The sequence below is a fragment of the Carica papaya genome, chromosome 2 (assembly GCF_054855325.1).
Source record: "Carica papaya isolate Zhongbai chromosome 2, ASM5485532v1, whole genome shotgun sequence".
Lineage (NCBI taxonomy): Eukaryota > Viridiplantae > Streptophyta > Magnoliopsida > Brassicales > Caricaceae > Carica > Carica papaya.
Window position 1 is genome coordinate 22,631,095 of NC_142310.1, and position 13,980 is coordinate 22,645,074.

The 13,980-nt window shown below is 37.0% G+C and overlaps 1 protein-coding gene and 1 long non-coding RNA gene across 3 annotated transcripts; one reads left to right on the forward strand and one right to left on the reverse strand.

Annotated features, from left to right (window-relative positions):
• Window position 1: 1 nt before the first annotated feature.
• Window positions 2–1,393, forward strand: LOC148268862 (uncharacterized). Its single transcript, XR_015817154.1, has 2 exons — window positions 2–366; window positions 470–1,393. It is a non-coding gene; the product is annotated as an uncharacterized LOC148268862 (long non-coding RNA).
• A 10,197-nt stretch (window positions 1,394–11,590) lies between these two features.
• Window positions 11,591–13,965, reverse strand: LOC110817400 (uncharacterized). Of its 2 annotated transcripts, none has more exons than XM_022045921.2 (3): window positions 13,832–13,965; window positions 12,164–13,615; window positions 11,591–12,089 (listed from the first exon to the last, which is right to left on the reverse strand). In XM_022045921.2, exons 2-3 carry the CDS (start codon window positions 13,587–13,589, stop codon window positions 11,731–11,733), a joined length of 1,785 nt encoding a protein of 594 aa, XP_021901613.1. In that variant the 5' UTR covers window positions 13,590–13,615; window positions 13,832–13,965; the 3' UTR covers window positions 11,591–11,730. The 2 variants fall into 2 exon arrangements, with proteins under 2 accessions (XP_021901613.1, XP_021901614.1); XM_022045922.2 differs by having other exon boundaries at window positions 13,837–13,959.
• Between the last annotated feature and the right edge of the window lie 15 nt (window positions 13,966–13,980).

The window sequence follows — 13,980 nt, forward strand, 5'->3', positions numbered from 1 at the left end:
GTTTTTTGGTTTCCCAAAAATAAGAAATTTGCAGGTGATTGAGGAGGAAAGAGATGCTGGAGATGTGGAATTGAGGAGACAGTACGAGAAATGACAGCACTTCAACTGTGTCAACTGCCACTCTCATCTGCTGCAACCCAATCCTCCTCCTTTCGTCGCACCCATCCATGTTCATTTCTAGCTCTGAGTGACAAAACCCGATTCATAATTCAAAGGAGGAAAACCAGAGTAAAAACTGTACGGGTCAGGAAGGATGATCTTACAGAAACACAACTATCCACCTCCTCACCTGCCCAAAATTAACAGCAGTAGCAGCAGCAAGAACCTGACCTCCAAGACCTTGAATATGTCCGCCAAATCCAAAATGTTCGTTCTCTTTTCCCTCTTTTTTGTATTTTAAAAATGATTTCTTGCTTACCCATTTCTTCATAGTAGTGAATCGTTAAGCTTTGTGTCTGTATATGCGTAGGTCTTGGAGCTACTCAGGAAAAATAGGGACACGCTCTTCAGCGAGATTGGAATGTCGCTTACTCCTTTGATGATTAGATGGCTAAGGAAGGGGAAGGTAATACTAGGTTTCCCATAGAATGATTAATGTTAGGCGTAGAGTAAATAGTGTTGCATTTTTAGGCTTAAAAGTTGTTAAAATAGATGACCCCCATAAGTAATAAAAGAGAGTTTTAGGAATTTTTACAGTGAGCATTTTGAAAACAATAAACTTAGCGAGGAATAGAAAGTAGGCTAGAGAGACAATTTTCAGAAGAAGAGGTTTAGATTCACTGTCTTTGAGGGAAAGTATAGGGTACATGATTAGGTTGGTATGATATTGAAAGGGTCGCCCTGGGTTCAATTAGGGACCTATTAGGTCTCATTGTGGGTTGATAAAGGGAGGGAAAAGATTTAAGGAACTTTTATTTTTGTTATAATTTGAGGTTTTATGGTTGGAAGAAATGATAGAATTTTCAGACAAAAGAAGATGGGTGTTGATGAATTTATGGATTTGGTTAGGATTCGGTTGGCTTGGTGGATTAATTCATGCATTCCCAGATTGAAGCAATTGCCTTTGAATAGTCTCTTCATCTCAACTCCAGAGTTGGCACTTGTGGGAAGAAAAAATGGCAAGATCAAACCTATTACTTGGGACCCTCCTCCGTCTGGTTGTTGGAAATTTAATGTTAGACAAATTGTTTTTTAGGTAAAACCGAGGCCTGCAGTTGTTGGTGGCATGTTAAGAGACTGGTTGAGAAACATAAGGTTTTTCTGTTCAAACAAATTTTCTTGCAATCATTTTTTGATAAAAACTCCATTCAAGTCAATATATTGTATCATGTAAACCATTACTCAAAGCCTGGTACTGAATGTATATTAAAGAAATCAATTTGATTAAGATACACCAATGATCTCTTGCTTGGAAAGCCCATTGATTGAACCAATTTCTTGAACTAAACTCATATATAGATTGCTAGAAATTCCAATAGGAAGATTTTTCCATCATGAATTTGTCTTTATTTCTTGTTTTGTAACTTGATAGGAAAAGAGAATTTCTTATTTATTTATTTACGTTTTCAAATATTAATCAAATTAAAACTATAACTATACACATTTTAATATCAAAACAAAATTATTTTTAAAAAATATTAAATCCTATATATGGAATAGATTCTTTTTTAAAAAAAAATAAATATCTAAGTAATTTTTTTAATTATTTTTAGTAACGAAAATATTATAGATATAAAAAAATAAAAATAAAAATATATTATTATTATATTAGTGAAATGAGTAAAAAAGGATGAAATGAGATAGGGCTGGAATCCATTTCCTAAAGTCTTTTCCCTAATTTAAATAAGGTGGAGAATTTTTTTCATTTCCTATTTAATTCAAAGCCAAATGAAGCGTTGACCTATCTTCATTCGTAATCTTTCGTTAGATCTCTATTAGATTTAAATTAACTTGTCATCTCAGTAGAAAGCCATTAAAAACTTTTTAAAGCTTCTTGACAAATTTTCTAAACTCTTATTTGTATAATAAATAAAAAAAAAACTTTTAGCTACATGTCCAAAATATTCTTTAATAAAAGAAATGACTCATGTATAACCCATCTTAAGTAGTAAAATCTTGCACTAAAAAATACCTCCTTAACTTCTAATACCTTTTTTTGTTTGTCAATGTCTTATTTGTTTTCGTACATATTTAAATAAAATGATATCAATCGTATTTAAAAATAACTTGTATTACCTTCTAAGATAAAGTTTTAAATATTTTTAAGAACTTCAAAAATGATCTTAAATTAAACCCTTAAGGCACATGCTAAAGTTTAACATTTACTAGCAAACATCACGCCAATATGATTCCTCACAAGGAGGGACGTCTCTAAGTAAAACTACTTGTTTAATATATTCATTCCTTTTTTATTGATAAACATCATAACCATTTTTGGTATATATCTTGATAAGACAGTAGTTATCATACTTGAAAACAGAGTTATGAATTTTAAATAAGATAAACTCTTAAATATTTTTTAAAAATATCAAAATTTAATGATAAGATAAAACATTTAAGTCAAAATACCAAATACATGACTCTTAATGAATCAAATCACCTAGTGTAACGACCCGTGAACTTGAAAAAAATAAATTATAAATTAAATACGGAAGAAAATAATAAATTAGGGTTTATGTTCCATACACAATAATTCGGGATACCCAATAGGACTACGAGAATAACTCTTCTAAATAAACAACTAATAATCAAAGAAATAAATGAAAAGTAAACAAACTAGAAATAAATGAAAAGTAAACAAACTAACGTTCTACTCGCAACCCTCTTGTGGATCGGGTCCTGGATCTTGGTTCTCTTGATTTGAAATGGTTAATGAATGAGTGAGCTATATTACTCCTGTAAGAATATCACACTACTCACCGACACATAAATAAATGTTCGTAGAAATCATAAAAATAACTAATTAAACTTTTAATTTAAGTACAATTTATTTATTATAAACAAAATTATTTACCGCATGCTTACTCCAGCGAGGTTTCCAAAATCAACCTATAGAGTCAATAACATAAACAATATAATATTTTCATATTCAATCAGTAGGAACAATAACTTTCTCATTTATTAACCTACTGGTATCCATTGGGGTCCACAGGGATGTCCACACTACGTGTGAACTTTTTTTCAATATTTTCAACTAACGGGCCATCCCCATACCCCTTCTGGTATGAGCGCTAAGAAATACCACCCCTCAATACTCCGTCCGATATAAGGGTAAAACGGGTCGTCCTTATACCCCGTCTGGTATGAACACCAAATTACCAATCCTCGATATCTCGTCCGGTATGAAGAAACGTTCACGGTAGGGTTTCCTATGTACTAGGTCCATCCACCATCTCTTAGGATATCCAGTAAGGCTGTCATTCATCCATTCACTTAATCAAACAATTTTCTGTTTACCTTTAATTTTCAATTTCTCAATTAACCATAAATCACGTAAAACAAACAATATATGCATCAAGGGAACACAATCGAATTATCATACCAATTCCAGTGTATTATCATGTATTCGAAAACGTAAAATAAATCAATCAGTGAAATATGACAAACAATAATAGATAACCGGTTCTGGCTCCATTAATAACCTTTAATTATCGATATTTCTAAATTATGTAAAATACCATATTATTCATAATTAAACTTCAATTTCATAACTAGGAATAAGGTGAGGGATCTTACACAAATTGATGTTCGAGATGATAAACTTTCAATTGCGCCTACTGGCGGTTCCCGAATTTTTTAAATTTTCCTTCGGGGATTAAAACACACTTCAAATACCTAGAAATATCCCAAAAAATTCAAAATCAGTGTTACAGACCCCTTTTGGCCAATTTCAGAATTTCAGCACGGCGGCTCAGCCGTGCTCTGGCGATGGCACCGCCACGCACAGTGGCGGTTTATCTTGGGTTGGCTGATTTCAGCTAGTTTTGTACCCATCCCTATGAAAAAAATACATTAAGAGGCATCGGTTAGCCAAGAAAAAAGTCAAAACACTGAAGTTTACCAGCAGCGGAGTTTTCCAATACGGCGGCTCCGCAAGCTCACCTTCGCAGTTAGGTGTTTTACTTCGGTCAACCTATATAAAAAGGAATGGTGATTACAATGGTGGAAAAATTACATGAAATGAGAATCGGGAATGACCTCATCAGAGGCGATTTTTTACTTTTTTTCGCAGCAGCGCTGTCGGACTTTATCCATAGTTTTTACCTCATCCGCCGGTCTTTTTACTCCGATTTAGCCATGAGGGTGTTCAAAATTGAATTTTGAGTGAATGAAATTTTTTTTTACCTCTTTTGGTGATCAGAAGTGGCTTCGGCACGACAACATACGACGGTCGGCTCCCTTCCCAGTAGCCGACTTTTCTTCTCCGGCGAGGGGGTGTGGTGGCTAGGGTAGGGTTTGGTGTGAAGAGAGGTATTTATATTCGTCTCCTTTTAATCTGGGCTGTCTACTACGTTTAATTTGGACTGTCCGATCACGTTTAAATAGGAAGTGAATCTGAGTCGTTCATCGCGATTTGATCTAAACTATCCGATCGCGTTTAAATAGGAAGTGGATCTGTGTCATTCAACGTGTTTAATCGCAACCGTCTGATTGCGTCAGAGAGAGGAATGGATCCAGACTGTTCACGCCCGCGAGAACGAATCTGGACCGTCCGATCACAGACACGCAGATTGCCAGCGTGGCCTCTTACGTGGCACCCCATCAGTCTGCCTTGCCAAGTGGCGCGCTCTGATTCGTCAGAGCTGCTGACTAGGTATCGTACGTAGTACATTTTTGTTAAATTATGTTTTGACCCTCAATTTTTTATTTTTCTTTCTAAAACACACTCAGAACCCAAATTTTCACCCATTTTTCCCAAAATTATTTTCAATTTCATCATCTACCTATTTTTTCCTAATTTTACATTAAATAATAATTTATAAAATAAAAAATTAAATTTTATACATAAATTTAAATATTACAAATTTAATTTCGGATATTACAACTCCCCCCTTAAAAGAAATTTAGTCCCTCAAATTTGTCTCTCTCTCATTCAATCAAGTAGTTGGAGATACTAGGCTCTAAAGTCTGCTTCTAGCTCCCATGTAGCTTCTCCCTGTGTGTGATTCTGTCATAGGACATTAACGAATGAACTTTTTTAGTTGCAGAGTATTCTGCTCATTCGGTCTATAATACCCACCGGTATCTCTTCGTAGGACAGATCCTCATGAAGTAAAAGAGGCTCGTGGGCCAGGACGTGAGAGAGGTTTGGGTTGTACTTGTGTAGTATGGACACATGGAACACATTATGGATCCTGGATAGTTCTGGAGGTAGTGTCAGTCTGTAGGTAGCGGTGTCAATTCTTTCTAAGATTTCAAATGGCCCAATAAAATCAGGTATTTAGTTTCTCCCTCTTGCTAAACCTACTGATTTTTTTGAAAAGAGTAACCTTAAAGAACACCCGATCACCTTTCTCAAATTCCAAATCCCTCCTTCGTGTATCCGCATAATTCTTTTGTCTACTCTAAGCCGTCTGAATGTTTTTTCTGATCTTAACTATTTTGGTTGTAGTCTCCTCTATAAGATCTGGACCAAACAATTTTCTATCACCCACCTCTTCCAAACAGATTGGCGATCTCCATGGGCGGCCATTCAACGTCTCTTACGGAGCCATGCTAATACTTGCTTCGTAACTATTATTGTGAGCAAACTCTATTACGGATAAATGATCATTCCAATGGCCTCTGAAGTTAAGAATACGAGCTCGGAGTATTTTCTCCGGTATGCGAATTGTCCTTTCTTATTGTCCATCGGTCTGAGGGTGGAATGCAGTACTAAGGGACAGTTTTATTACCATGGCTTGTTGAAAAGTAGACAAGAACTGCAAAGAGAATCTGGGGTCCTTGTCGGACACTACTGTCACTTGTACTCCATGTAACATGATTATCTTTCGGATATATATTCTCGCTAATTTATCCAAGGGATTGGTCATCCTGATGGCTAAGAAGTAAGAAGACTTGGTGAGTCGGTCAATAATTACCCAAATGGAGTCATGTCCCGAGTGTGCCCTAGATAACCCTATCACAAAATCCATTATGATATGTTCCCACTTTCACTCCAGTATTGGTAATTGCTAAAGTAACCCGCCTAAGCTTTAATACTCTACCTTGACTTGCTAACATACCAAACACTTGAAAACAAAGTCGACCACATCTCTTTCCATCCCGTTCTACCAAAATCGGAGTCGCATACTTTGATATATTTTAGTACTTTCGATATGCGTGACAAACTTTGAGCTGTGAGCCTCTGTTCATGATGTCTCTTTTCAGCTCACTATCACATGGGACACACATCATGTCCTGAAATCTAAGTAACCCATTAGTAGAGACCCAAAATTCTGAATTAACTCTCTGTTCTGCATCCTTCTTGACGGCTACTAGGATGGAATCAATGGATTGTGATTCCTTTATTCTCTAGATCAACTTAGGTTGGACAGTCAGGTGGCCCAAACATGTGACGCTCTTCAGGTTCTGAAGTTGTACCTGTTGTGTGACCCTTATTGTCATACCTTCTGAAACTATTAGATGAGCTAATATACCTGCACTTTTTTTACTGAGTACGTCGGTTATCGCGTTGCCCTTATCAGTATGATACAAGATATTTCAATCGTAGTCCTTGAAGAGTTCTATCCATTTTCTCTAATGCGTGTTGAGATCTTTTTGAATGAATATGTATTTCAATCTCTTATGGTCGGTATACATCTGAAAGATCTCCCTATATAAGTAATTGCGCCAAATCTTCAAAGCGTGGATAATCGCAACAAGTTCTAAGTCAATGGTGGGGTAGTTTTCTTATGACTTTTCAACTATCTGGACCCATAAGCTATGACCTTCCCATGCTGTATCAGAACACAACCCAATCCTAAGTAGAAGGCATCACTATAAACGGTATATCCACCTGTCCCACTCGGCAAAGCCAATACAAGTGTGGTAGTCAACCGTTTTTTTAGTTCTGAAAAACTCTTTTCACAGTCCTCGTTCTACTCGAACTTGACATTCTTCTGTGTGAGTCGAGTCAAAGGAGCAGTTAGACTAAAAAATCCTTCTATAAACCTATAGTAATAACCTGTCATTTCTAGGAAACTATGAATCTTCTTGACCGAGGTTAATTTTTTTTAGCCGAGAACCGTCTCAACTTTTTTGGGGTTCACTGACACTCCATCCCTTGATATGATGTGCCCTAAAAAGGTAGTCTGCTCGAGTCAGAACTCACACTTACTCAACTTTGCATACAACTTCTTTTCTTCGAGAACTTGAAAAACCTGAGTAAGATAGTGAGCGTGTTCCTCTCTACTTTTTTAATATAGCAGGATATCATCGATGAATACAATGATGAACTGATCTAGGGATTGTTTGAAAATCTTGTTTATCGAATCTATAAAGATGGTTGGTGCGTTGATTAATCCAAATAGCATGACTAGAAACTCATAGCGTCCGTACCTAGTTCGAAATACTATTTTTTAGAAATGTCTTTTACCTTGATCTTTACTTGATGGTAACCTGAACGTAGATCTATTTTGGAGAAGATCTGAGCACCCTACAACTAATCAAAAAGGTCATTGATCCTGGAGGTGTACTTGTTCTTGATCGTGATCATGTTCAGTCCCCTGTAGTCAATACATAACTTTAACGTCCCATCTCTTCTTTCTTACAATTGGGACTTCAGCACTCTGAAGAGAAACGCGGTGTCAGAAGAACCCACAGTCATGCAATTTTTTGATATATTTCCTCAACTCTTCCATTTTTACATGACTCATTCGGTAAGGGATAACTAAGATAGGTTACGTGTCAAACTGAAAGTTTATGGTGAACTTAACTTTCCTGTCCACTGGTGGTCCGAGAGGTTCATCAAGAAATACATTCGGAAAGTCTCGGACTACTGGGATATCTTGAATATTGTGGAGAAAACAACTGAGTTAAAGCGTTATGTACTAAGAAATTTGTTAGGGGATAATAATATTTAAAAATTTTATTAGCTTGTAAATGACTCTTTGTTATGAGGCTTAAATATAATTTTTCTCTTGGAAATAATCCACGGTGGCGTGATACGTCGCTAACCAGTTCATTCTTGAAAATTTATCAGAGTCCCCCCATGTCAATCTCTATCAAGTCTGTCATGGGTGAAACTGAGTCCCGTAGAAGAGGGGCCAGATATTACTGGGGAGGGACCGGGTGTCCTGTAACGGTGCCAGATGATACGGTGGGGGCTCCAAATTGTATTGTGACAGTGTCGGATGATATAACGGAGGAGCAGGGTTGCATCGAGGTAGCGTTAAATCCTCTCGTTGTAGGGGTGACTCATAGTGTGGTGGAGGGTCAGACAATTCTCTCATCTCTTCCCTGGTCTACTAGGTAGAGATGAGTCTTTCTAAAATCTCGAAAAGTCAATCGACATTCTCTCGAAGCGACCTGTCTCAGGCTGCGTTGTTCAATAAAGGACCTCATCTCCTTGTGTCTTTGTACTTATTTTTAATAAGAAATGGTTGAGTGATGATTCATTCTTTGGTATTTCCTAGGATTTTTGTGTAAGGAATAGTTTTGAGGAACCTAGCTTTGATACCAACTGTAATGACTCATGAACTTGAAAGAAAATAAATTATGAATTGAATGCTCTGAGGAACCTGGCTCTGATACCAACTATAACGACCCATGAACTTGAAAGAAAATAAATTATGAATTGAATGCGGACGTGAAATAATAAATTAGGGTTTACATTCTTTACACAATAATTTGGGATACCCAATAGGGTTACGGGAATGATCTTTTAAAAAAAACAACTAATAACCAAAGAAATAAATGAAAAGTAAACAAACTGAACGTCTTACTCATAACCCTCTTATAAATCGAGCCTTGGATCTACGTTCTCTTTATCTGAAATTGTTAATGAAGGAATGAGCTACACTAACCTAGTAAAAATATCACATTACTCATCGACACAGAAATAAAAGTTGGTAGAAATCATAAAAATAACTAATGAAACTCTTAATTTAAGTAAAATTTATTTATCATAAATAAAATTATTTACCGGATGCTTACCTCAGCGAGGTTTCCAAAATCAACCTATAGAGTCAATGACATAAACAATATCATATTTTCATATTCGATCAGTAGGAATAACAGCTTTCTCATTTATCAGTCTACTAGTATTCATTGGGGTCCATAGGAATATCCCTACTACGAGTGAACTCTTTTTGAACATTTTTAACTAACGATACATCCCCATACCCCGTCCAGTTTGAGTGCTAAGAAATACTATCCCTCAATACCCTATCCGGTATAAGAGTGAAATGGATCGTCCCCATACCCTGTCCGATATGAGTGCCAAATTTTTAATCCTCGATACCCCGTCCGGTATGAGGCAACATTCACAGTAGGGTTCCCTATGTACCCGGTTCGTTCACCATCTCCTACGATATCCAGTAAGGCTGTCATTCATTCACTCACTTAATCAAATAATTTCTCGTTTACCTTTAATTTCTAATTTCTCAATTAACTATAAATCACTAAAACAAGCAATACATGCATTAAGGGAATACAATTGAATTATCATACCAATTCTAGTGTATTATCATGTATTTAAAAACATAAAATCAATCAATCAGTGAAACATAGCAAACAATAATAGATAATCGGTTCCGGCTCCATTAGTAACATTTAATTATCAATATTTCTAAATAAGGGGCACAATCAAATTATCATACCAATTCCAGTGTATTATCATGTATTCGAAAATGTAAAATCAATCAATCAGTGAAACATGGAAAATAGTAATAGATAACCGGTTCCGGCTCCATTAGTAACCTTTAATTATTGATATTTCTAAATTACGCAAAATACCATATTATTCATAATTAAACTTCAATTCCATAACCGGGAATAAGTTTATGGATTCTTACACAAGTTGATATATGATATGTTAAACTTTCAGTCCTGCCTACTAACGGTCTCCGGGTTCCCTGAATTTTTTTTCGGGGATTAAAACATATTTCAAGTACCTAAAAACATCTTAAAAAATCCAAAATCAGTGTTAAAAACCCCTTTTGGCCAATTCCAGAATTCTGGCATAGTGGCTACGCCGTGCTCCGACGACAGCACCACTACTTGCAGCGACGGTTTGCCTTGGGTTGGCCATTTTCGGCCGATTTTGTACACATCCCTGCGAAAAAATATGTTAAGGGGCCTTGGTTGGCCCAAAAAAAATGAAAAACCGAAGTTTACCGGCGGCGGAATTTTCCGGTACGGCGGCTTCGCGGCTCACGTTCGTGGTTGGGTATTTTGCTTCGGTTAACTTGTAGAAAAACGAATGATGATTACAATGGTGGAAAAATTACACGAAACTAGAATCAAGAATGGTCTCATCGGATGCAGTTTTTTACTTTTTGCTGCGATGATGCTATCGGGCTTTACCCGCAGTTTTTGGCTTATCCACTAGTCCTTTTGCTCCGATTTAGCCATGGGGGTGTTTAAAATTGAATTTCGAGCAAATGAGAAAAATTTTACCTCTTTTGGTGGTTGGAAATGGCTCCGGCGCGGCGATGGGTAGCGATCAGCTCCCTTTCCGGCGGCTAGCTCTTCTTCTCCGGCAGATAGGGTTAGGGTTTGGTGTGAAAATGAGTATTTATATCCGTTTCCTTTTAATTTGAGCCGTCCATCGTGTTTAATCTAAACTGTCCGATCGCATTTAAATAGGAAGTGAATGTGGACCGTTCATCGCGATTTAATCTGGGTCATTCGATCGCATTTAAATAAGAAGAGAATCTGGACCGTTCATCGCGTTTAATCGCAACCGTCCGATCGCGTCTGAGGGCAAAACTGATCCGAACAGTCCACACGCGCGGGAACGAATTTGAACTGTCTGATCGCGGGCACGCGGATCGCCAGCGAGGCCTCCCGCATGGCACCGTGTCAGCGTGCCTTGATACGTGGCGTGCTTCGGTTCATCGGAACTGCTAACTGGGTATCCTACGTGACACATTTTTCTTAAAATATATTTTGACTCCCAGTTTCTGATTTTTCTTTCAAAAATACATTCATAACCTAAATTTTCATCACTTTCTTCTAAGATTATTTTTAATTTCATCGTCTACTTATTTTTTCCTAATTTTACATTAAATAATAATTTATAAAATAAAAAATTAAATTTTATACATAAATTTAAATATTACAAATTTAATTTCAGGTATTACACCTAGTGTACAACCTGCCACACAAAGTATTATCTTTGTAAGTAAACTCACGATCCTTTGGATTGTCCTTTGGATTGTTTAGGTAAAAATATTTAAAACTCCGATTATGATTTGTTTATAGATCTCGTAATTAAGAGATTCAATCTGAGGTATCAAATTTCTAACTTCCAACTATGGAAGCAGAGAAAAAGTTGTAGGTAAAAAATGAAAATTAGAAAGCCACGTTTCAGGTTGAAGAGATAGAGAGTATATAGTGATGAACAGAAGAAATTGGGTTCACCCATGAAGACTGGGAGTGTATACGATAACGGAGCAACAAATGCAATATGATCATATCATATATGCAGACTATGAGTATACAAGTAAATCCACAAACAATTTCAACATCATCAGACAGGCTCCTATATTTGCTTTCTAGAAAACAAAGAAAAAGGAAGAAGAAAAATCACTGACGGAACCACAATTCGAACAATAAAGGAATCTTTGCGGAGGAAGCAGAATCAAACTGAGATATCAGAAGGGCATAAGGCCTGAGAGACTGCTCATAATCGAAACTTGAGTAGCAGCCTAAAAGATCTTCTGGGTCTGTCCATTCAATTCCATCAAGTTTCTCCACATCAATAAGATTCAAAGCCCGCCTTTCAAATGCTTTCCAGCTCTCCATCATCACCATTCTCCAACCCCATACATTTTTCTTATCATCCAACTCATGGCAGCAAATGAACTTACAACCCTGGCTCAGTATTCGAATGGCTTGCTTCTGCAATTCAGGAAAACAATCGCCGCATTTCTCCCACCAAATTCCTGAAAATCAACTCAACATTATCAACATTATACCTTGCTAATAACAAAACTAAATTTTGTTTCCTAATACTTACTGGGATGGAATGATTTTGCCATCTCTATGGCAGTGTCTGTGAATAGAATTGGGTCCATGGACTGGTACTGTATCAGTTGTGAGACACAAGCCTTCTCCTCCTCATCACTAGAGAAAATGAGGTTGGATATAAATTGCTTAATCCGATTAAATTGGAGATCAGCTTCCTTGAATTTCTGGGCAAGCAAGTTAGATGGGTTAAGAAAAGCTGCACTTTCATGAATTGGAAAGATAATGTCTTTTTTGGCTTCAGAAAACAATTCCCATATGATTTGATAATGAGCAGAGTCCAGTGCATTTTTGTCCTCAACGTATTCAGCAAGGCTAGACTGTGTCTTCTCCAACAGCTCGTACAAGTATCCCAAACCTGGACTGTCCACTGAAAGTAGCAGAGACATAGCTTGAAATAATGGGCATAAAATCATCTCTAACCTTTTCAATCCATTCCAGAAATCCTTGCAATGAATGACGAAGTTAATGAAAATTGCAGCTTCTTTGTCTTCATGCTCCACCACCTGATCACTACATACTTGGATGGGTTGCAGTGTTTGTTCAAATCTGATAAGTGATTTCAACACCCAGAATCCGCTTGCAATTTTGCAGAGCTCAGCATCCCAATGCTTGTGATTCAAGCACCCAACAACCGCATCCAAATTCTTGAATTTACTCATATCCTTTGGAATGCAAACAATCCTGGGTTCGTAATATTTGTCTATGAATTTGGAAACAACCGTAGCAGATTTCACTATATTCCGCACAAAACCAACTTGGAATATGTTCACTAAAAGTTTCCCAACAACCCCAGCAGCACATTTGCTGATGACAGTCACCCATGGATACTGTTCATTGAAAAGATTCATCACAGATTGAGGAACTTTCTCATGAGCCAAGAACTGAACAATGTTTGCAGGATCAATGACATCAAGCTGTTCTTTGATATCCCGTACCCAGTACTTCTCTGAATCCCAAGGTAAAGCTTGGCTACTTTGAGTTTGAGGATAAACATCAGGCCATAGAAATATCCCTTTCGGTGTATAAACCCTTATGCCTCTAAATATCTCGTACCATGACCTGAACTTCTTTATATCAGGGGTTATGGTGCAACCAGTTTTGTTTAAAGACTGCTTCAAATCTTGGAAATACTCATCCACTTCTTTCTCCACTTGAGGAATCAAGTGAGTGTCCAGAGTTTCACGATCTGGCAGTTGATAAGGAGACCCGAATTCTGATACCGCCTTTATGAAGTCAATAAAGAACGGTGAGTCCGTAAAATCATATGAAGATTCTGAATCTTTGGGCCTGCTTGTAGCAATGAACTTGGCAAGCATTTTGTCCACTGATTCTTTATCCTTGTTCTTTGCCTCCATGACTGCTACAGCACCTTGTGATGCTGGTGGTGAGGAAGCACAAATGATCGCCTTTGACATGAGAGTGTTTCTTGTTTTCTTGGCAGCTGGTTATGAATTAAAAAAGACAGCGAGAGAGAGAGAGAGAGTCAATGCTAAAATGAAATGACAAAAAGAAAGTTAATCATCATCAAAACCACAAAGAAACTATATGCAAGAAAGATTCTTGAAAGATACAGAGAGAAAAATGGTGAGATTCATAAACTGAAGGGAGTAAAAAAGAAGAGCAGTTTCTTGAAGAAAGAATGAAGATTTGGCGAAACCTTACAGCAGAGGGAACCGTTTGAATTCTGTTATTACTGTTGAATGTAGGGGGCAGGGGTTTATATAGAGAGTAAACTGTAGAAAGGGTTTAATTGTTGGACTGTCTTCGGCTGGGCTTTTATATTTGTGGATTGACTTCGCAATTTTG

Excerpts from the sequence above, each read along its gene's own strand:
- LOC110817400 (XM_022045921.2), bottom strand. The coding sequence starts at position 13,589 with ATGTCAAAGGCGATCATTTGTGCTTCCTCACCACCAGCATCACAAGGT. Across the intron at positions 12,090-12,163 it reads GGCAAAATCATTCCATCCCA|GAATTTGGTGGGAGAAATGC; the intron begins GTAAGTATTAGG and ends GTTGATTTTCAG.